At 30.3% G+C, this 25,128-nt stretch overlaps 1 protein-coding gene and 2 non-coding genes across 5 annotated transcripts in view; 1 reads left to right on the forward strand and 2 right to left on the reverse strand.

Moving 5' to 3' along the window:
* Window positions 1-3,617, reverse strand: part of LOC129907170 (neogenin) — a 409,252-nt gene extending 405,635 nt beyond the window's left edge. For all 3 annotated transcript variants that reach the window (XM_055983259.1, XM_055983258.1, XM_055983257.1), the window contains exon 1: window positions 2,342-3,617. In XM_055983259.1, coding sequence (XP_055839234.1) covers window positions 2,342-2,480 — 139 coding nt within the window. In that variant the 5' untranslated portion in view covers window positions 2,481-3,617. The remainder of the gene's footprint in view (window positions 1-2,341) is intronic.
* Window positions 3,618-20,135: 16,518 nt separating this feature from the next.
* Window positions 20,136-20,207, reverse strand: Trnah-gug (transfer RNA histidin (anticodon GUG)). Its single transcript has one exon. It is a non-coding gene; the product is annotated as a tRNA-His (tRNA).
* Window positions 20,208-20,750: 543 nt separating this feature from the next.
* Window positions 20,751-20,822, forward strand: Trnad-guc (transfer RNA aspartic acid (anticodon GUC)). Its single transcript has one exon. It is a non-coding gene; the product is annotated as a tRNA-Asp (tRNA).
* Window positions 20,823-25,128: the final 4,306 nt, after the last annotated feature.

Genomic DNA, 25,128 nt, shown 5'->3' on the forward strand with positions numbered 1-25,128 from the left:
AATGATGGATACAGCAATTTATTTATTGCGTTATCTTCTTCCCCGCAATACTTCAATACGAGTGGATAGAGCGATCACAAAGAAACGCAAATGTGGGCCTTTTAAGTTATCTCGCACGAAGTAAATATAGAATTCGGTGAAAAAAAGTGTCAAGCTGACTTTTAAGAAGCATACTTAATGATGCTGAGTTATATAGACGGGTAAGCTAGAAAAATCAAATGATATAAAAAGACACATCGCCTGACATTAGCTAAAAAACATCTGAATAAAAACATGCAATTTTGAATAAGAGTCTTTTGGAGTGATAAAATAAAGGTTAACCGCATTGGAACCGATGACAAAAAATTTGTCCATCGCCCTAAATGTAAAAAGGACAAGCCAAAGTATTATCTCAAGACGATGAAACTAGGAGGATAGGATTTGATGGTCTGGGGCGCATTTTCCTTGCACGGTAAGGACCTATTGGTTAGGTGGATGGCAGAATTGATAAATTCTTTTGTCTAAATACATATTACATTAGAATATCAAAGAACCATATTTCTCGCCAGTTAATTAGATATCACCGGCACACAAAAAAAAAAAAGTGTCATGAACCAGAAACCAGACCTATCTTTCTATATGTTTTTGGGAACGCTGAATCCGAATTTGAAGTCCGTTTGGCCCCATCACCCTCATGCATCAAAAATAGTACAAGATAGGTTTTCGGACGAAAAAATTGATGTTTGCACCTAGCCACTTAAATTCACGATCTTAACCCCATAGAAAATGTATAAATTGATGTCAAAGTTAAGCTTGGGGAAACAAAATTCGAAAATTCAAACGATCTTTGGGCCAGAATCAAAGAAGCGTGGTACCATATACTCCACAAAGTGGATACCAGACGTTAGTTGAAAGTTTACCAAAGAGGTGCCAAGGAACTTTGAAAAACCGTGGTCTACTAACAAGTTACTAACTTAGTAGTATTGAATTTATTGGAAATTGTAAGAATTTTTGCTTAGAAATGATTATTTTTATGATTTTTGGAATGTGTGCTATTTCCTTGTCCACAAGAAAAAAGGGTATTCTCTACAAATTATAATTTTGAAAAATTGAATTGAAATGAAATAATTTATAATTATTAATTTTATGAATCCTCATAAGCTAATAAAAACATTATAATATAAAAGTTAAAAGGTCCCAACTCCCAAATAAATCCAATTTTTGTAAGAAAAACCAAAAGTGTGCTATTTCTTTGTCCCTAGCTGTACATATCTCCTGCTTAATGGTATCTATCTATCCAAACACATTTTTAAAACCCAACATAGACATATAATACATTTTATGTTCCCATCACAATTATTCACCCAAATCAATCAATATGGTTATCCAAATCAAATGCAAGCAATCGAACCTATTGCAAAATCAATGCTTTTATAAGATTATTGTATTCATCATCAAGAGTTCGAATGAACTCAATAGATAGATATCTATCTAGATTAAGCTTACAAATGTTTCTGACAGTGTCAGTAACACTGTATTATCTGTCATACCTAAAAACCTACTTGTGCAACACATAAAATCTAATTAAGACTCCTGACATTGCAGACAAAACAAAATAAAAAAAAAAACTCAACTACACCCACTACCTATTTCTATTCATTTACAATCTCTAACAAATCAAACAAAACTAAACAACAAAAAAAAAAGTACCTATCAATTCAACTCACAAAGCTATCATTAAACTTGTTGTTGTAGGTACGAACTAACGACAATCGATGTCTTAACAACAAAATAACCAATAAACCTTTTCCTTTCCACCTCGTCGTCGTCAATAAAAGTATCTAAACTTTAATTGCTGCAACAATCGCTTCTAACGTTTATCTTGATACCCTACCAACTACCAAGCTAAGATTCATCAAGAATGAAAAAAACCCCTCTTTTCTTTAAAGAGTGATAAGGTGGGTAAGAGCAGGAGGTAATTGAAGTCTATCTATAAATTAAAATTCCAAAAGAACACATTACATTAGCACGTTACCGATCCGATTCGATATTGTATCTTGTCTTGTGCTGGTATTCTCTCTCGACAAAAGAACATAATTTTTTTTTTGTATCCTAACCTAACCTCTAAAGCTGCTGCTATTGCTATTTACTGTCTGTAACAGACAACACAAACAACAGTACATACCAATTAATTACAATTACCGGAAATTATACGTAATTACAACAACTCTGCTGGTGTGTCAGCAGTAAATTTGTATTCTTTTCCCCTTTCCTTTCCCTCTCTGTATTCTCTTGTCTTGAAACACAGCCAACGGGCTCTTAAGAAAAAGCTATATACAAACCAAACCCCAAACTTCCTTACCTTGACTTCCTTGACACTTTGCAATCCGGAATGATGCCACAAGCAGCAGCAACAAAAGCACCAAATAATTTAATCCAACAACAACACTCAATGGTTGTCCGCCACTTCGTCGTCTTTCTCCTCCTAGTTGATGGTCCATTTTTTTTTTTTTCTCTTGGGTTTGATGAGATGAGATGATGTCCTGTTGTCTTTCTTAATCCACAATCGAATGAATTTTCTCTAATTCACAATAAGAGAGACAAACACTAGGACAAAATTACAACAACAATACACATTCACGTTTTTGTGTAGAAGAAATAATAATAAATTTGATTAACTGCACATTTTTCTTTGTAAATATTGAATTTCTTCAATTTTTTTGTAAAAATTTTCTTCTCAAACAAAACACAGGCACAGCAGCAGCGTGCAGTATTTTTCTCTTCTTTTTTTTTTCTCAAAAAAACTTCTTTTTTTTTCACTGTAGAGGTAAAGGGGGGTACTTCACACAAATACAGTTGTTGTAAGATAGAACAAAAACACAATATAACCACTTTTTTCCATAAATTTTTGTTGTTCTCCTTCTAACTCATTCTTTTAGAAGAGGAAGGAGAGACATTTTTTTATTTTATTTGTATTTGTTTAAACTTGTTCCGGTCTTGTTATCGTAATTTTCTTCTCTTACTCGATTGCAAATAAATGCATCTAATCACAATAATTTATCTACAAATGCATTTTTTTTGCTCTTTACTTTTGTTTTGCATTTATAATTGCAATATCTTATGCAATTTGATTGACGCGAATTTAAATGAAGGAAACAGACAGAGAAGTGATGGGGAAGAGTTGAGAGGAGAAAAAAAAAAGGTAAACACACCCACACTAAACAAAAAAGTTGTTCTATTCTCTTTTTTTTTTTGTGTGATTTTGGGGGAGACTGTGAATTCTTTTCTTTCTTTTTTTTTACACAATAAAACAGTGGCAGGCACAAGGCCGTTAACTTTGATTTGATAGTAAAAATCAAAAGCAAAAACACCGCAATATTCCACGATTGAGAGGAAAAAGTGTAAAATTATTTATGAATGAAATAAAAAGCAAAATCCGATTGCTTTGAATATTTAATTAAATAGATAGAAATATATTGCATTGCAATACATTTCAATTGATCTCTTTAAAATACATATACAATTATGTATTTTTTTTTTTCTTTAGAAGAGAAGAAAAAAATTCTTAAGTTCGAAACACACGATTTTTCTTTACAGACTCGGTATTTTATTCCGGTAAACTAACCAACCGCCATCTTAACTACTTGCAGACTGAAGAAATTTTATTTTGATTTGGCGTGGTTTGCCTTCAATTTTCTGTCTGTCTGTTTCTCTTGTTGTTCTCTTTTTCATTTTTTTTTGTTTATTTTCTTTAGTTTCTTTCTCATTTCTACAACTATTTGTGGTGTGTTTCATGTTTTAGTGTGTTCCATAGCGGAATTTCCTGGAGTTTTTGGTGGAGAATTTTCCGAGCGACGCTTTTTTTCTGTAGTTATTTTATTCGTTTCGTTATTAGTTTGTTCCGATTGTCAAATAAAGAAAGAGAAAATGAAATTTTTTGAAGAGAATAAAACCGGTTTATTTTGTTGTGTTAAGAGTAATCTGTCAAATGGTGTTTCAGATGTGTTAGAAAAAGACAAATAGATTAATTTTTTGTTGAAAGAAAAATCATTAAGGATGTGTTCAATAATAATGAGAAAATAAAATGTTTAAGGTGGATAACACACTGGAAGGTATTTAATTTCTGTGTTCCTTTAATTTTGAATTTGTGATTTTAATGAAGCTCTTAATTTAATTGCTCATGTTATTAAGTAAATTAAAACACTTGGCAAAATCAACATGAACAGTCAATATCGATTGTGTTTTTTGATTATATATACCGACAAAATTGATTTTATTTTATTTTCCAGGCTTAGTAGTTATAGAATGCAAAAATGCATTGGTTTTTAATTATAAGTACTGAATTTGTAAACATTCTACTCCTTTAAATGGCAGCTATTAAGCATCGCATTTTTATTTTCTAAGAAACCTAAATTTGAGAATTGATACTTATCCAAAAATGTCTGCCGGAGCTTGTAGGCAAACCCGTATGACGTCAGAAGTTTCTCATCTCTTTTGGGTATCTCTGGGCTTGACTCTTTTTTCGAGTTTTCTTTTGATAATCATTCTGTGAGGCGCGTAGGTACTATTACAAGATGCCTCTTGAGTCAAGGACTCAAATTTGACATTTCTCTTTTGATTTAAAATTTGCACCAAGAAGCAAAAAGAAATAAAAAAAGAAAAAGTAGAAAAAGAAACGTCATAAAAGACTCTCAGAGTTTTGATCCACGACTCTCCGGTCGGAGAAATTTTTGTTTTATCTTTTTCTCTTTTGCACTCATTAGTTTTGAAAAGAGACGCTCCTCTTGAGGCTTCATGTAGTAACTGACTTACGGCCATATTATTCACTAAAAACTACTTCTTGATGTTAAATTGTCAAATGTCAAAAATAAATCTAAATCCAAAATAGTTAGCCCGATTTTAATTATGAATATGAATAGTTAATATGAATAGTTAAAAAAAAAATCTGAAATGACTATTTTTTCTCTGTGTGATAGTGAATATTATGGATTTGGATTTATTTTTGACATTTCAATTTCTTTACATCCAGATGTATTTTTTAAACTCGTGAATAATATGGCAATTTAACTTTATAAAATCTTACAAGTAACTACCTATATAGCTCTGTTAGGCTTTATAACAGCACAATTGTCGACATAGGACACAATCAAGTTCTCAAGTGCGTTATTGAAATTATTATTATTTTTTGTGAGCAAAATAGAAAAATTAAATTATCAAAAACGTTTAAATCTTGGTTAATTTACACGCGATTAAATTGGAACATCTTTTGCTATTCCTTTTTCAACTGATAGACCCAGCTTAAGTTGTCTTGCTAGATTTTGTCTAAGATTCTTTTTTTTAAGGTGAAATCTCTTCCTTGGATTATCTTACTTTATAAAAATAGGTAAACATCAAAGCAAAAAATAAAGATCAATGCAAAATAATTTTTTTTTAATGTTGGATAATTCTTCCTCTAAGGAGGTGTGCGAATTGCTTTAAAATGTTATTTAAAATTTGACGTTTGTATAAATTTTGACACATAGCGTGGTGAATAAAATTGGTTAAAATTTACCCAGCTGCGGAGCAGGGTAATATTTGACACTAGTGGTTAAAATTTGACGTTTCTCAAGATAGAAAGATCTAGATAGATTTGAAATTATTTTTGTTACCATGCATTGATATTTTAAGAAATGTAAAAGTATTAATACAAAGTAGGTACTTCCTCAAATTATTATTCATCTTGAAAAACTGAAAATGTACGAATTGGTTGTTTGTTTTTTTTTTATATTTATATTTTGCTGGCAGCTGGTGAACTCTGAATTAGTGTTCGAAGACTGAATTAAAAATTTCTTTTTGATCGTAATGAAGTGGGAGTTTATCAATAAAAATAAAAAAAAGTATGTGAAATTGAGAATTTTTTACATTTAACTTAATTTAATTTCTTATATTTAACTTAATATATTTTCAGCTGGGTTTTGTTAAAAAAAATAAATAATTAATTGAATATAAGAAAAACCATTTATAAGGGTAATTTTATTTTATCTTGAGGGAATTTTAATCAAAGTAGTACTGAATAAAAAGTCCCATTATTAAAAAATTAATTTGGTCCCTTTTTTAATCAAACGTCAAAACTTAATCGTGGTAGAAAATTTAACCAACATTTTAACGCAATTCGCACACGGCCTAAGTTGTCGTATTAAGGTTTGGTAGTGTGTTTTGATTGCGCAAATGAACTTTTTTGTAGGTCTTCTTCGACAATCATTAAAAAGCCGCATATTATATGCTTTGGTACGCATTATCGGAGTTAAAGTAAAAAAGTTGACCAAACTTGTGAAAAATATAAATTTCCCTATTTTTACCTACATTATTTTTTTTTTTGTGCCAAATTTATTTTTTGGGTTATTTAGTTTTAGTTTTTATTATTCTCAGTCTTTAGGAAAGTTACGTAATTTCTTGTGGTAAAAACATAATAGCGTCCCTAAAATCAGGATTTAGCTTTTCTAACCAACTTCTTTCAAATCTGAAAAAGTCAGCTTTTCTGCCTTTCGTTTCTTAAAACGCTTGTTTTTTTTTTACTAACGTTCCTGTAATAATTTATTTATAGTTCCATTTTCTAATAGAACTCAATTCCAAGCTTTAATTCAAAAAATTATTACTGATTGAAACCGGTTTATTATTTTTAGAACTTGCCCTGTTATTGCAGTTGCAAACGTTTTCTTTTATTTTTCTTATAAAATTAAGTTAAATTATTCATATAATATAGTTTTTTTTAGCAATTTAAGTCTTTTTCATCCCAATCATATAAAAGCAAGTACGTGGGAATCAGTCGTGATTTTTATTTTTTTCTAAAATGCAGCATTCAAAACATATTCAGAACTGATTTTGTTTTTAATTTTTTTTTGTTCATTTTCTGTTTTCTTTTTTGATAAATGGTTATCAACCTTAAGAAAAAAATTGACAAACAAAAAACAAAGCTGGTGCAACTTATATTATTTCGATTAGCTTCTCGAGAAATTGTTAAAAAAAGCATTAGAAGTCATTAATTCAAAAATTGTTTAGCCCTATCATCCTAGACAAAATTTCACTATATATCAAAGTTAATTTAAGTACAAAATTTTTTGATGCAGTTAGGTTCCTTTGATGGAGGAGAATATAAAACCACAGTTTTACACCAAAATTTGATATGGCGTATCCCCGAAAATGACCCCTGACCCCTAGGTAGTACGGAAAAAGTGATAACGGTTTTTTGAAGAGGAGTTCAATTCAATAATTTTTCTTTTCAAGGGCGGTGGGGGGTAACCCACCGCCCCCGTTTAGGTGGGAGGGGCGATTTTCTAAAAAAATATTTAAATTACAAAATTATTAAAAAACAACGGCAACACTTACAGCTATGAATGATACCATTTTCAAAAGCCAGAACTGCACACTTTAATTTAATTTATACATCAAGTTTTAATGAATTGTTTTTGAAGTAATAGATTTTTAAGTCAAAATATTGGAAAAAAAGTTTTCAAAAAACACTGAACACTGAAAAATCGATTATTTCAAAAACAATTCATTAAAATAGAGAGTTGTTATGAGCTTCACATAACCTACAACATACTAAAATGTTATTAAATTCGACTGAAATCACTTTTTCCGTACTACCTAGGGGTCAGGGGTCATTTTCGGGGATACGCCATATCAAATTTTGGTGTAAAACTGTGGTTTTATATTCTCTTCCATCAAAGGAACCTAACTGCATCAAAAAATTTTGTACTTAAATTAACTTTGATAACATTTCTAGATTGATCGGGCTTGAAAACGAAGAACCTTTTGAAAACAAAGCCCTCCTATACAAGCATAATTTCCTCAATTGCCATCATAGGGAAGAAGCCTTGGCCTTCATAGATCCTTTCTGATCAAATGTGCATAGGTAGTTATCAAAGTTTTTTAAAAGCTTACAAGATACAACTCAAACCCAATAACTTGTTAATTAAAATACGCCCGATTCTTATCACAAATCTTATTTACTTCTGCTATTCAATTTAAAGTTCATATTGAACTTCTCAAATTCCGATAACAACAGAGTCGTCATCTATTCTATACTCCTTTTCATCCACTCTCTTTCCTAAAAATGAGGTTAAGTCAATTTGACCGCAAATCTCATCTTAATAGGATTTTAACAAATTTAAAAGGATTATTCCCATCTAACTACATTTCTATTGCCTACTTTTGTGAGAATTCTCACTAAATTCTGTCTACTGAAAAAGTCAACATTCATCCAATTGTCGGTCAAAAAAAAAAAAAAACAATGCTTCATACTTCAATGTTCATTCGTTTCGTTCATAGTCTCATCCGTATACTCTATTTCTTAATCCCTTGAGGTATAAATCCTAACCCAAAGGATACCCACAAGTAGTATAACAGATATAGAAAGCGATTTCCCTTTACTAATGAATTATAAACCACCGCAAAAATAACTGACCAACTATGCAAATTGGATCATTGGGCTATGCCAGTTAAATATTTAATTAACAATCGAGAGACTTTACCTCATCTCTCTCTCTCTTAGCCACTCACCTTGGTAAAATTGAAATTAATTGGGAATCCAAACAGACCTTTAGCTTTAGCTTGGTGTATAGTTGGATCTTTGTCACATCAGAGAAGAACCTAGTAGAACAGAAGAAGAATCCAATTGCAAAAGTTCTTATAACTACCAGTTACGCCATCAGAGCAGCAAGTTTACGGTAGGATGGACAGGTGTCTATGAAACCTTTATTTCCTCTGTTATATCACCACCCACAAAGAAAACACAGGATTTCACTTTGTATTTATCCTTTTTTGTATAGCTTCGAGTATCTCGGTATCAGTGTACACGCAAAGTGAATGATGTTAAATTGCAAAGGAAAATAACTGGAACGATATCCTTGTACCTACATTTTCTCTCTGCGTCTCTTTTCTGTTGGACAAAGAAAAACTTATTTAATGGAAATGGATGGGCGACAGGCCACGTTCCAAAGATAACTTTGCTTGCTGTTGCTGTTCTCAATCGGACACTGTTCTAGTTCTCGACGAGCTAGTTTTTGGGTTCATTGAATTGCAGTGTGCGAGAGAGTATTTCGATATTCTCGGACTCGATTGTATTGTGTGTGCATTACAACATGTTATATCCTTATCCAACTTTGTTGCACTTTCTTTTACTCGGTCACCTAAATGTCCACATGGGAAAACTTCTTCTATCGATAGAAATATATTGAGAGCTTTTAGACTATATGACTGAGATCCTAGAGAGAGAGAGTGCATCTTATGCTGACTCAAGCAAACAAAATAAAGTTTATTTTATCAGGAATTTTATTAGAGTGAAGTACTCAAAGATTTATGGGACAGCGTTTTTTTTTTTTTTAAGAATTTCGAAAATTACACAGAGAAAAATATGACCCGCTAAAAACTAACAGATTGCCATATTGTTTTACCGTCCATACATTTCATAAGGAAATCTTATTAAAATCAACGATTAATAAGGTTTTTTTAAGGAGATTTCTTATTATTTTTATAGACAAAATCTTATTAAAATTTGACTGAAAAGTTGATTTTTTTTGCAACTTAGCACTAGAACAAAAACCGCGATCAATATTTTCATGGCAGGTTGGTTCAGGTGGTAAGGTGGGCGACTAATGATTTGAAGTCCCCAGTTCGATTCCCAGCCTGGTCATGTTTTTTTTTATTTTTTTGTAGATTTTAAAACAATAAGGAAAACCCGATTGTTTTAATAAGGTTTCCTTCTTGGATGAAAACCATAGAGAAATCTTATTGTTTTTGTTCTATTTTATGTGGTCTATTTTTCTCTGTGTAGTTTTCTATCAAGTGGATTGAGATGGAGATATGTCTTCACAAGTATTTTTTTGTATCAGTTTTCCCTTTAGTCTTTTTATAATCTCACCGGAAGCTAAAATTTAAAAGCTTAAATTAAACAATTCATTGGTCAATGACTGAATATGTGTTTAAAAACTATTAGTATATACAAAATTAGAATGGATACGTTTTCGAGAAATGACTTTTCAGAAAAAAGCTGAATAATTATACAAGAAAAACAAGAATAACTTTTCTGGGCCACTTAGGATTTAGAAAAAAAACGATATTTTAAACAAAGTCTTTTTGTTACTTTTCGATTTTTTGTCTATAACTTGAAAAGCAAGCTGAATGTGAAAATTTTCATTGAGTAATTTTTAATAGAAAATTAAATTTTCTATCGATTTCGATCCTTTAAAAAATTTAAAAAAAAAATATTGTATTGTGCTTATGTTTTTACTAAATTGCTTATTTTTATACTTTTAAAACCGATTTTTCAATCTTCTAATAAACAGTCAGTTAACTGTTCGACGAATAAAGTTATTAGGCTCTTGTGTTCCCTTGTATTTTTTAAATGCGTTGGTCCTTAAATTTGTGAAAAAAATAGCATCTTAACAATTTACACAGAGAAAAATATGACCCGCTAAAAACTAACAGATTGCCATATTGTTTTACCGTCCATACATTTCATAAGGAAATCTTATTAAAATCAACGATTAATAAGGTTTTTTTAAGGAGATTTCTTATTATTTTTATAGACAAAATCTTATTAAAATTTGACTGAAAAGTTGATTTTTTTTGCAACTTAGCACTAGAACAAAAACCGCGATCAATATTTTCATGGCAGGTTGGTTCAGGTGGTAAGGTGGGCGACTAATGATTTGAAGTCCCCAGTTCGATTCCCAGCCTGGTCATGTTTTTTTTTATTTTTTTGTAGATTTTAAAACAATAAGGAAAACCCGATTGTTTTAATAAGGTTTCCTTCTTGGATGAAAACCATAGAGAAATCTTATTGTTTTTGTTCTATTTTATGTGGTCTATTTTTCTCTGTGTATAATCTCAAAGAAATCCATTTTATCAATATTTTCTTCAAAACAGCTTTGACAGTTGACACAATATTTTGGTTGAGATTATTCCTTAGAATAATTTTTATTCGTGTCTCTGAAAGAAGCAGATAGTTTTATTGCTCTAATAAATGTTTTATTCCTAGAATAAGCTGTATCTGACTGTTGAAAAAGTGATTTTTTCTATATTTAGGGAATAAGTACTAACTGACTGTTTAACTGACTTTTGAAAAATTGGCCCTTAATGAAAAAATAAAGTAGAAAATAAAATTTTTGTCGGAAAATTTTAAACAATTCAGAAAAACGATAAACCCATTTAATGAATTTACTTTTTGACTTGAAACAATTAGAACTTTTATTGTTAGTTCTCATTGAATTATATTCATGGTTATTACCGAAGACGCAGTGATTCACTCCCCGGGAATCTTGAACAAATTTCAATCCTTAACTGCTTACCGACATATGTCATAGTTGACATTTATAAAGTCAAATGTCATTTTTTTTTTTTGAAAATAAACAAACAAATAAGAAATTTTTGGAAATAAACATGAACAAAATAAAAAATTTAAAAAAAAATGGATTCCATTGTTTTTTTTTTTTTTAATTCAAGGGAAAATGTGTATGCACAAATAAGAAGCAAACGCAAGGATTTACGGTTCAAGGTAACAAAAATCCTTGAACTTCCCGATGAATTGTAAGTATTTTATTCCTCAAACAAAACAGCAAATAGCAAAAGCAATAGTTGCTATAAATGCTATGGGTAAAGCATTGAAGTAAGCCAGGACGATCACTTGGTAAGCGAACGAATCGTCCAAACAATGCCGCCTACAAAATAAACACTCCGCTATTGAATGCAATATAGCTGCCCGCTGCCTGATGGCCGCTGAAAACCTTCTCCACATACTTTAAATCAAGCAATGCAGATAAATTTGGTTGTTTGAATTGAATAACGTCTATAGCCTTTTCATACAGGTTTTTTTGAAGATCAATTTGGTCTTCCAACAATTATTTATGTCGTTTTCTTTCACTCCAATGAGAGTACCCTTTTAGTACTTATTTTTGCACTTTTGAAGGTTTTGTGTTCTTTGACGCCACAAAAGTGTAAAAAAAAAATTACTCCGAAGTAATTTTAGTACTAGTCAGATTTACACCGATTTGCACACGCACTTGCACACACACTTATGAATTTGGAGTTTGACATTTTAAAATTTTGTTTGAAAATTGAAGAATGCGAAAAGCTTTTCTTTCAAACTCTTTTGTAGTTAACAGAAAACAACCATTATGAATATATTTTCTACTGTATTATATTCCGCCAGTAATATTTCTTCCATTTTTTCATTAATTCTTCACTTTTTCCAAAATGAAATTGAAAACCGAATAAAAAAAAAATTCCGCCAGTGTTCTTCATCAATAAAAAAAATCCTGTGCCATATAACAAAAAAAAATCCCATTTTTTTCTGCGTTGATGGGATATTTTTATTTTACAATTATAAAATCAAACTAATGTCGTTTTCTATTGACTTTTGAGATTTTAGTGTAAAATTCTCAGATTTTCCACTGCAAATAGAATATGAAATCTAGTTTTGTAATTGTGTGCGAAATCTGTGCGTATGAAAAAAATAAAACAACAACAAATGTTCAGACAAATGTCAAACAGAGGAGTGTGTGTGAAAATGCGTGTGTTTGTATGCGTGAATCTTGATAAAAATCCAGAATCAGATTCTTGAATCTCAGATTCATTTTTTTGTCATTTTTTTTAATCTCAGGACGCAAATAGATCATGAAATCTGAGATTTGTCCACTATTTCCCCTCTTCACCCCCCCTTTCAGCTGTCAAATTCACAAATCTCATTCTGAGATTCGTCAATAGAAAACGACATAAGAGTGTGTGTCAATTAGGCTGAAAAAACCGATCAGAAGCATAATTAAAAATAAGCTTCTACACGAAGACGCAAAGCGCGAGACGCACATAAGAGCAAAGGAGAAATAAAGTTCGAAAAAAAGGGAAGGAAGATTTTCTACCGTGAGTCTCGGGTAAAAAATTTTTTGACTCTTTTTGACGTTTTTCTTTGATCTTGTTCTTTTTTTTTGCTGTTCTGCTTTATTTTATTTCGTCAGTTGCGGAATCTGCTTTGTCGGCTGTGTATTATTTGCGTGTATAGTAACGTTTTTAATTTATTCAAAAGTTTTCGTTGCACACAGACCCCGCACGGGAGTTTTTTTTTTTTTTTTTGTATCTTTTGGTGTTTTTTTGTACATAGTCTGCTTCTACACGAAGACGTAGACGCACAAGATGCACATAAGAGCAAAGGAGAAATAGATGTTTCTCTCTCTCTTGTTCTTATGTGCATCTCGTGCGTCTACGTCTTCCTGTAGAAGTCATCATACGAAAACAAGAACAAAATAAAACCAAAGAAAAAAACTCGCAAATTTTCGTCTTCAAAAAAATAATACGTGTAGAAGCGCGTGACGCACCGAAACGAAAATCAAAAGGAAATTGGAAGATGATTTCTGCGCCTTCCGTCTTCGTGTATTATGCTTCATATGTTATTAATATTAATTTTTCTTTTCAATTCATAAAATGTTTTCCCTAGCCCCGTTATCACTATTTTTTTCAAGGAAATTATCCATTTTTGCCTTGTCACACACACAATTGCATTAAAAAAAATTACTCTCATTATATTCTTTCACTCCAGAAAAAGGAGTAACAATTTAGAGTACTCCTTAATAGAGTGAAAGAAAACGACATTAGTTTGGGTTGGTGGTTTTGTAGATGATTTTAACTTCGGGTTTGAGATGTTGTGTCGTTCTCTTTTTCAACAATTCCAAAGTTTTCATCTAAAACTTCGATTGTAAGACCTGCTTCTTTGGAAAAGCTGTTTTGCAGGGAACAAACAGGTGGTGTTACCGAACTGGCCACGAATGTTTTTTGGCATTCCAAAAGCTTGGGTCTGGAAAACACCATCAACTTAGTCTCTTAGACACAAGAGATCAATTACGTCCTCTTCTAAATGGACTGAAGCTAACCTGATCATATGGGCCACCACCCGTTGCATTCAGCAATCTTTTGTTTTGGCATAATTTTTTTTCTCAAGGAGGACTTTAAGTCTGACCAAACCTATATAATTAATGAAAGAACAATAGTTATTTCAATTCATTAAACTGTTTATAAGCCGAATTGACCTTTTTCCACTCCGCAACTTCTTTTATTGATGGACCGTGGGAATTTAAAGTGTCCGCCAAGTTTTGCCAAAATTCTCGAACTTGCTCCGGAGACTTTTTGGTGAAGTTTTTTTTGCCACATCATTTTATTAAATAATAATTATTATTAAATAATTTTACCACTTTTTGTTTTTTACTTAGGTATGTCGTTTTCGATTGGAAACACTCAAGGATTCACTCATTCTGAAATCCAATAAAACAGTTTAAATCGCTTCCACTCAATTCATTTTTTTTTGTGTTTGTGTATTTTTCTTTGAAATATCAAATGTCAAATATTCATATTAATTTATTTTTCTTTCAAAAAAAATCTTTAAAATTGTTCAAAAATGTTAATGCTGAAGAAATTATTGGTGAAGTTGGCTTCCAAAATATTTTAAGTAAATTTGAAAATTAATTAAAAAATTTATTTCGGATAACAATAATTTATTTCAAAAAATAAAGAAAAAACATTGATTGAGTGATTAATTTGACTTTCAAATATTCATGTGTTAGTGCTTTTTGAGTGAATTCCGATTTTAAATCGAGAAGAGAATTTCTCTTCTGAGAAGCGTTTTGGCTGTCATATTCGTGTGAATAAAACACTTTTAGAAGGCTTCTGAATGATTCCGGACGCTTCCGGAGAGCCAATCGAAAACGACATTACTTTTTGATATTTTAATGTTAATCTGTGAATTTTGACAAGAGATGTAAAACGTCAAAAAAATGAACAATGTTATCGACAGTTATCACTTCCGCGGGTTCGGTAATAGGAAATCTTGCGAAAGTGACTCTCACTCCCGCCGCAGTGCTTCTGCGTCTTCGGCAATAGGCATGATTTGTTTTTCAAAGTAGAAAAAATTTTCAAAGTAGAACATGTATTAAGCTATGGCATTTTTGAAATTAAAGCACTTTTGAAGTTAAAGCATTTATCCTACTATCTTGAAAAATGCCCTAACTTCAAAAGTACCTACAAAAAAATGAACAATGTTATCGACAGTTATCACTTCCGCGGGTTCGGTAATAGGAAATCTTGCGAAAGTGACTCTCACTCCCGCCGCAGTGCTTCTGCGTCTTCGGCAATAGGCAAGATTTGTTTTTCAAAGTAGAAAAAATTTTCAAAGTAGAACATGAATAAAGCTATGGCATTTTTGAAATTAAAGCACTTTTGAAGTTAAAGCATTTATCCTACTATCTTGAAAAATGCCCTAACTCCAAAAGTACCTACACTACTTAGGTACTTCAAACACGCCCTATTTGACTTTGAGCATGAGTTTTCGCCCTACTGTAAAAAGTGATCTTATTTTAAAAGTGCCCTACCTTCGTATTCGGTATAATTGACACTGGTTAAATTTCGAACACCAGTTGGATTTTAAGTAAGAAATTGGTTGTTGGAATATTGCTTGCAGATTTGGTTGGGTAAATTCTTGACTTACCCATCTATCTTTTTATACCTATTCCGTCAATTGTTAAAAAAAAACTAAGTCGTCTTATGTGTAATTATTTTTTTTTTATATGCGTGGTTTAAATGGGGCTACAGCCCCGCACGAAAGTGGCGAAAAGTTTAATTGTGTGGATCAGAATCAAAACCCATTTTATCCATGCAAAATCTCGAAAAGTGGATAAAATTAGTTTTAATTTTGATGCATACAAATGTCCTATAAATCACATTCACATGTGCCCTAATTTCATACTAAATACACTCTAAAAAAAGAGTCTGACAATTTTTCTAAAAATACGTAATTTTTTTTAAATATCTGCAAAACCTTCCCTTCGTTTATATAAAAATTCAATTAACATCTCCATATGCTTTGGAATTTCTAGAAAGTAAAAACACATTAATCACTCCTTCGTTTAAAGCGGCATAAGAATATAATACCTACTTAATCGTTTTAACTCTCATTTTAGTTTTAACTCTCCTTCAATACAACAACAACAAAAAAATATAAACATTTTCGATTTGTCACTTTTTCTTAAAAACAAAAAATTCAAAAAAAACTGAAAACGAGAGCAAAAATAAAACGAAAATGTCTTAATTAGTCGTGTTTGAGTGTCGTAAATCTCTTTCGGCTGTCATCATTGAATTCGGAACCAGTTTTAACGTTGCATAAAGATAAGATTATGAACACTTTACTCGCTCCGTTTTGTCTCAAAAAAAAAAAATGATATTTTTTTTTTAATTTTTCATAAAACAACCACTCTCTTATGTTATGGCATTAATTTTAAAATTTTTGATTTTTTTCTTTTTGTCACAAGAAAAAATAAAAATGCGTGGGGTGCAATTGGACAACTTAAACTGGTGCATGTAAAGTACCCGAATAGCACAAAATACGATTTGCAACAAGATTTTTGTTGCATTTGTATCATACTGAGGTTATCTGAAACGAATGCCGTTGTAACTCAGTTTTATTTTTGTACCCAAAAAATTGTTTGAAACTTTTTTATTCGAAATGCTGTTTATAGGTTTTAATTAAGTTCAAACTTGTTTCTTTAAAAAATCAGATGTTGTTTAGATATTATAAACAAGTCTCCAAGTTAAAAGTTGGTAAAAAGTTATATTTACTCTTATTCAATTTCGATTTTGGTTTCTTTCAACTAAAATGTTGATAAAACCTTTATGCAGCATTCTCTTATAACAAGTGAGTAACTCAATTAAAATCTTAAGTTTTGAATAATTTTAAATACATAAAAAACGATTTAACAACATCACTCAAACTATGATACTAATTAGAATATTTAAGGATGGAACAAAATATTTAAATAACATTGGAATGGTTCAAGTAGTTGGTAAAAGACAAATTAAAATCATTTTTTGTACCAACAATACAATTTTTAAGAAAGCACTAACTTTTTTATTTCCCTTTACAATCTACATTTTATTCGATGTCTTTATTAAACAAATATACTTGAACTTCCTTATTGAGCGTTAGGGTGGGTCGATTTAACTTAAGTTTTTTTTTTTTTTTGACTTCGGTCATTTATAAAAAGTTGTCACTGAGTGTAAAATATGAAAGAAAAGTTATATTTGACTTTTAATTCTCACTCTAGGAAAAATCTGAACAAATGCGTTATGAATTAAAAAACATGAATTGTTTAGCTCTCCATTTCCATAATTAGTTAAGGTATTTGTTAACAAAAAAGTAATTAAAAGTTGATTGTTTTTTTTTTTTTTTATTTTTCACTCAGTTAGACATACCTTTTTGATAACATTCTAGGTATCAATGGTTTATATCAAAATATTAAAAACAAAATCGATCCACCCTAGTATACAGGCATATCCCTTCTTAAGTGGTGTTTTTGTTTTATTTTAGTTATTGTTCCACAGTTTAATGAAACAAAACAACCAACATACAACAAATAAACGGTCATAGAATTAAGCACTTAATCGTTGTTATAACATAATATGTAGTGTATACAATTTCATGTTTAAATGTATTTATTTTGTTTTTGTTTACCAATAGTTTGATTAAACATATGCCAAATCAAGAACTGATTCAAATATAACATTCAAACATCAATGTAACTTAATAGTAAATATGATTTTGTATCTTTGTCATTCAGGGATGTTTCTGTTTTATGCTGGTTTTTCAATAGTTTTGCTTAGCAAATGTCAAACTAAGAAAAGTTTTCAGATACAAGAATCAAACATCAATGTAACTCAGTCGATTCTATGTTTTGTTGTCTTCTTCTTTACCCAGTGTTTTTTGTTTTATTCTGGTTTATTAACAGTTTAATGAAACCAAACTGTCAAGGAACCATTTTTTTTTCATCTACAACATTAAGATATACAGTCAGCGTCTAATGAAAGTTTCACATTAATTGGTTTTCAAAGAAAAAAAAAACCTTCCTAGCTATTTCAATTATTATTGGTACGTATATGAATTTATTTTATCATATTTGTTCAAAACATTAAAAAAAAAACATATTGCAGAGCAATTCCTCTCAAATCTAAGACTATTATAATAATAATTATTATCATGCGAAATCATTTAGCACGTTTTCATACAAATATTTAACCGGTTTAATGTTAAAAAAATCATTAAGTAGGAACACATGAATAAAACTTCCAAACTATTAAAATAAAATTAATGGACAAATCTAGACAAAAAAGAATTTTAAATGTAAATTGTTAACTTTTTACTGACACTGACTGTAGCTCAACTGTTTTGTTTTTCGTTCAAGAGTTTTTATTACACTTAAGTTTTTGAAAGTTTGGTTTAACAAATATAGAACTAGAATTACAACATTTTTTTATGTATTGAAGTTGAAACAACAACGAGTTCCAAATGATATTATAGTTATGTTTCTGGAGCTCCGAATTATAGTTTTTGTTAATTCCATTTTGACAGATGATGCTAGTTGTAGTACTTAGTTGTAAATCCATGGAAGCAAAACGAAATGTTATTATATGCCAGAGTTGCCTAAGACAATAAAACAAATTTACAGGCCAGAAAACAAAAATTGTAGATTTCTGGATGGAAAAACAAAAATATTTTAATATTATTACAAATACCAACATAATAAAAAATTAAATTTTCACATATAAAAGTCATATCTAATTTTGATATTTTTTTAACAATTCGTTGCATATTTCAATAGATGCCTAGAAAGTCAGATGTTTTTTTAATCGAAAGTGATTGCAGCCATTTTGTTTTTTATTAATTTCATATTTATTGTGTTTTTAAAAAAGATGGCAATTAGCATTTGAAGGTTTAATGAGACTTAAAATAAAAACACACTTAAAGTGGAAAATAGGAAAAATGTAAACAAAAAAAAATACCCATGGCAAGCCTGACAAAGTATAAACTATAAACTAGCATATTTCTCTGTTGCACCAAAATTGTTAAATGGTTGAAAGGGATTGTTTTACAACATTAAGTTTCTATTTTGTTCAAGTTATATGTTTAATAACATGAAAGTTTTAATTTGAAATTCTCTTGTTTTAGTTTGGTTTCTTGCAACAAGCGCCATTTTGACTTCCATCAAAATTCGAAATGATTTAACGTGATGAATTTTAAAATGATTTTTCATATTCTTACTGCTGTTTCATATTAAATTTCAGTGGAAAGGGATGTTTATTCCATTTTCTAACATTACCCAGTGTTTTTCCAACTTTTATACCTAAATACAAAAAATTATTATTTGTTAATTTTCAATTTATTTCTCTAATTTCAATAATTTTTGTGGCGCGTGAATTTTATAGAGGCAAAACATTAATCTTTATGATAAAAATAGTAATCGCATTACAATTTCCGTTCATAAACGACTAAAACTTTCATTTTCAATCATAATTATAATACGTATTATATTGATTTAGTACTTTAGACTTTTATCTTTTTTATAACATCGTAGGACATAAACATTTTATGAGAATTAGAATAATAACTTTTCGGCAACTTTTCAAATGTTTTCGAAAACAAAATTTTCATTTAATTATAACAAATGCTAACAAAAATAATAAAAGTCACTACTTTCTTTAACATTTCTACAACATTAGTAAAGCTGATGTTTGACTTCATTCATAGTTGCACACTTATTAGGTTAACTTTCATGAAACATGTTTTTAGTTCAGAAAACACAAATAAGACCAAGAAATAACAAAATTTAACCTTTATAAAACACAATTGCCACAAATTTGTTGCAAATCAAGAGGGGAAATGCGGCTGTTTGGGTTACAATATTGTATAAGAATATGTTTCTGAAATTAATGGAAAACAATTTGATTGTTTTCCTGGAGTTACATCTGCTAAATTAAAACCCATCTGTGCTATTCGGGTAGGTACCTACTCTTTTCATATTCAATTTGTCATCTCGCTGACATTGGGATTTGAGAAGGTAAAGGCATATTGCTTGTTTTATCTTATGTTTGTGTCATGTTATAAATAATAAATCTTGTTACCTACTTAAAAAAAATAAAAAAAAACACTATTTTTTCAAGAAAAAAGCGATTTAAACTTGATTTGTTATGTAAAGTTAATTAAGTTTAAAAACACATTGAAAATGTTGTTAGAAAAAAAAAATGTATTAACATAAACAAAAAAAAAAGTACAAAAAAATCTCCTTCCGTGACAATGTTTGTTACATTGCCGTGACCAGGATTCGAACCTGGGTTACTACGGCCACAACGTAGGGTCCTAACCACTAGACGATCACGGCTACGGGAGACATGTTTACTCAAGTGTCAAAACAGAGTTTTATCTTAAAGAGAAATAGACAAAATAATTAGAAAAAATAATTATGGAAAACCTACTGAAAATAGATGGGCCATTATTTAGATGCAAATCTAAATTTTCATGCAAGAAATTAATTTACCTAGATGTCAGAAAAATGCGTTATTGTAAACTGTATTTAAGTAAATTTAGTGAAAGAGAGTATTTTGGAAACTTTTTGAATTTTTGTTTTCACTTTTACTTGCCTTTCATGTAAATAATTTAGAAAAACAATTTTATCCATAGATCCATGCCATGATTTTTTTTTTTTTAACATATTCCAACAAATCGCAGTTAATAAACATTTCATTGAAAATGGAAAAGTCTATGGAAATTTACGCTTTCGGTTATGAAAGAAATTATTTACTTATATTTTGCTCTAGATTGGAGGGTTGTTTATCTGTATTGATTTTTTTTTTTCAACGAATGAATTCGTTTGTAAATGGTGCATTGAATTTAAATCTTAAATTTGTTCACAGTTATTCACCAATCCTCGATAGTATAGTGGTCAGTATCCCCGCCTGTCACGCGGGAGACCGGGGTTCAATTCCCCGTCGGGGAGTCCGAGTGAATAATTTTTTTTTTAATTCATTCTTATTTTTTTTTTGTTTCAAAAAAATGTTTTAGCATGACATAATTTTTACCTGACGATGGCAAAGCCAAAATAAGGGTTGTGTTTTTGAGCGGTTTTTTATGTTCATCTGTGACATCATAGCTCCTAAACTATTTATCGCACTTTGACAAGTGAGGTATCGTTAGAAGCGCCTTACTCGTTGGCTGGTAAATGGGTAGGTACTCGACATTGCATAAAATTGAATATGAGGCAAAAGTCATAAACAATTTGAAAAACAAAATTTTTAATGCGGCTAAGGACGCACAAGAAAAAAAAAGAAATCTGGTTCTCTTAATATAGGAAATTTCAAATTACTAAAAATAAAATAATAAGAAATAAATCTAAAATATTGAACAAGGAAAGTTGAAGTGAAATATATATCTATTGAGAAAAATTTAAACTAGGGTTGAAAAGGAAAATGGACTTTTACCATAGTGGAAAGGGTGTTTGAACATCATCGCAAGAGGTGTGAAATTTCTATTAACAATTATTTAAATTATATTTCTAAGGAAAATAATATGAAAGAAGGATATTTATTAAAATGTATCCAGATGAAATTCCATCCCCCCACTTTTCTAAAAAAAAATTGACTTATTTTGGAAAAAAATAAAATGCACGACTGGGGTCGCACGTACTTGCTCTTATGATAAAAGTAGTTTTTATGTCAAAGCTTTTTAGGAAAAATATTTTCAATTAGTTATAATTTGACTTTTTGAGGAGTTTCATAAGAAATGCAGAAATATGTAATTTTTTTTATAATTTCCTACGCCATATTTTCGTTACCCGTATTTTTTAAGAAAAACTAAAAACACAGTTATGTTAGATTTACGTACAACATAACGTGTGTTAAATTTAATCAAAATCGTTAGAGTCGTTTTCGAGAAAATTGTAATAACTCATTAATGGTGTACGGGAAGAGCCGACATCAGCGATTTAAAAAAATTTAATATCATATTTCCACTATCCGTATTAAAAAAAAAAAAACTAAAAATGCAGTTATGTTAAATGTACGCATACCATTACGTGAGTCATATTTAATCAAAATCGTTAGAGCCGTTTTCGAGAAAATTGCAATACCTCAAACACGTTGTATGGGAGATACATGTTCTAAGAGAGATATTAAAAAACAAAAAAAAAAAACAACCTTGTAAATTACGAAAAAATCATCTGTACCAAATTTCAAGAAAATTCGTCCGCCCGTTTAAGCTGCAGCTCCATGTACAGCTTTTTTTGACGACGCACAGACGCACAGACCGACGGACGTCATGACGAAAACCACTTTTTTGGACTTCTCCATCATGTTAGTTTTGATTAAAACCTCGAATTTTTTTTTGACACGAAACCAATACTTGCCCTATTGAGTAAGTAAAAATGTTTCTTATCATCTTAAAGAAATAAATTAATTTTGTATTCTTGAATTTTATTTTCAGTTTTGTTCTGATACTTAACCAACAGCTTAAATTAATAGTTTTTTTTTTATGGACTACCTACATGAGCGTACGACCCAGCCGCGCGTATTATTTAAAGGAAGTTTACACTTTTAACAGTTTTCCTAAGCTTTATTTCCATCGAAAGATCCAATATCTGGCAAGAGAAAAGATTTATTTTCCTTCATTTACTTATTCTAAGCCATCAACAAATCACTTTTGAATAAGCATACAACTATGTTTGTAGTTTGTACTTTAACTGTTACCATATAAATGACGATTTCGTATAGTAAATTAATACAAAAAAAAACTATCCCGGGCGGACCTTACATAGGCAAAACAAAGTATAAATGTCCAGGAAAACCGGCAAAGATCGCAACGCTACGCGGGGGAAAGTATTTATTAGTTCGTAAATATATTCATGAAATGCTATTTTACTAATAAACAAAAAATTATAAGTAATTTCGCTAATAATTACTAAGTTCATAGTTTTATGAAGTATTGGCAGTGGTCCAACTATTTTATGCCCTCGGAATTTATAAAAGGCACACCTTGTTTGATCCAATTCGTTCTTTCCTTTCGGAGACAATCTTTCGTCATTGAACTGCATGTTATTGTTATCATCTTCATCATCAGCAAGTCTGATTTTAAGCCTCTCTTCGTCAAACCAAAAGTATTCCAATGTAACTTTGCCAATTTCATTTTTTTCGCCCGGAACTTCTTTATCTATTGAATTTGTTTCATTTCCAAATGACTGCATCTCTTTAATGTGTTGTTCAATAGATAAAAGATTGAAAATCTCCTCCACAACTTCGGCACTATTTCTTTTTAATTCAATTAAAAAGCTTGTATCAGTTGCTGATACAATTGCTGAACCCATACACGCTACGACTAGACTTGAAATGATTAGTATCACTGCTGAAATCATTATGAATGAATTGAAAGCTTTTATCAATAAATAAAGGTAGGTATCCACAATCTAACTTGTCCGTAGCGCTTTAACTCATATTTAAAAGTGTGCTAGCAAAAACGTTCGACTGTTGGTTTTATAATGCGCTCCGCGGATACTGGGAATTTTAGGAAAAGTATTCATTTCTCGGGATGACGAAATTCGATTGCATATTCATATCTAACAATTGTATTCGTATCTTCATTTCAGCAGTTGGCGCTTATAGAAACAATTATATTTTTGTTTAAATTCTAGGAATTTAGATAAATAGATTTAACAAAAATAACAAGGTATTATAATGTATTTAAGGTTCAACTTCTTGAACTTTAACTGCAAATAGGTAAATGTATTTATCAACAGTACCTGCAGCGTGTTAATTTACTTTAAGAAGTTTATTTTAAAACCATCACAGTTCTTCAGAAATCTTTTGCAGTAAATAAATTATAAACGGATTATTGATTTAGCTATGATTTGTTTTAATTACTTAGCTTACTTTCCAGTAGGTACACAACGAAATTAAAAAAAATAAAGTGTTTCGCTATGTCGCCTTGTCGCCATGTCGCCTTGTCGCCATTTCGCCATGTCGCCTTGTCACCTTGTCGCCATGTCGCCTTGTCGCCATTTCGCCATGTCGCCTTGTTTTCTTAAATCATCGCTATCTCATTACAGGACACCCTGTATAGGTCTAGTCTTTTTAAAACAACTGTTTTAGTTTTTCTATCAAAAAATGTCACACATACGTCACAGTGACCCACAAATCACTAAGTATATAAGCTAAATGGAAAAAACCACAGTTTACTATATATGGATTTTTTGTGTTTCTATTTTTCCTGATTAAGATGATATTTACACCAAATAGCATAAATGAATCGTTTATTTCAGAAACGACATAAGTCCATGAGCATAAACTTTTCAGGAGCAACAAAAAACTGTTTTTTACTTAAAATTCTACAACAATTCAAATAAAGAGTATACCGAGTTATAATCTAGCCCAAGATTCCTTTAGAAAGCTTTAAAATATAAACACTTTATAGGTCTTTGGCGGGTTTTTAAGCCTTTAATTTATGTATGTATGTCGTTTCTGAAATAAACGAAATTTTTTTGGTAAAACTTTTGTTTTTATTTAGCTATAGCTTTCGAGACCTGCTTTCGATTTTAATAAATTGACTCAGCATCTTTACCTTTTTATATATGTATAATTTAAAGGCTTGCGTGTCACGATGTTTGCCATAATAATTTAAAACTGGTAAAAAGTCATGTATTTAGCAGTAAAAAATCTTGCCACCGCGTGAAATCTTTCCATATATTTTGAACCCTTTATTTTCAGTTTTTGTATTTTGGGGGGTCAGACATACCCCATACATAAATGAGAAATTTCCAAAACAAAAAAAAACTTGGAAAAAGTGGACTTATGTTGTTTCTGAAATAAACGATTTTTACCAGAATTAATCTTAAAATGAAAACAAATTTAAATATATTTTACATTTTTTGTTGTTTATTTATTTATAACTTAATCTATGTATTTAGAACCTTTAAACTATTAAAATCTATTAAAAAAGTCTTAAATGCAAATACTGGAACATCATTTCAAAACATTATTTCAATTTTACACACATTTTTTTTTTTTTAAATTATGAAATTCGAATATTAATGAGTTAACAAAATAGATAACTGCAGTATCCATTAAAGTTTCATTAATCCCATGAATTTGTAGTTTCTTCATGTTCTTTTGACTCAGCATCAAACATTGGCATTTGCTTATCTTCTTCGTTGATTGTTGAATCTTCTTCATCATTTGCTTCTCCTGCCATTTGATCATCTAAGCTATTTTTCTTAGTGAATTTTATTTCAATCAAACAAAATGACAGATGTATCGTGA

The sequence above is a fragment of the Episyrphus balteatus genome, chromosome 1 (assembly GCF_945859705.1).
Source record: "Episyrphus balteatus chromosome 1, idEpiBalt1.1, whole genome shotgun sequence".
NCBI classification, from domain to species: Eukaryota; Metazoa; Arthropoda; class Insecta; order Diptera; family Syrphidae; genus Episyrphus; species Episyrphus balteatus.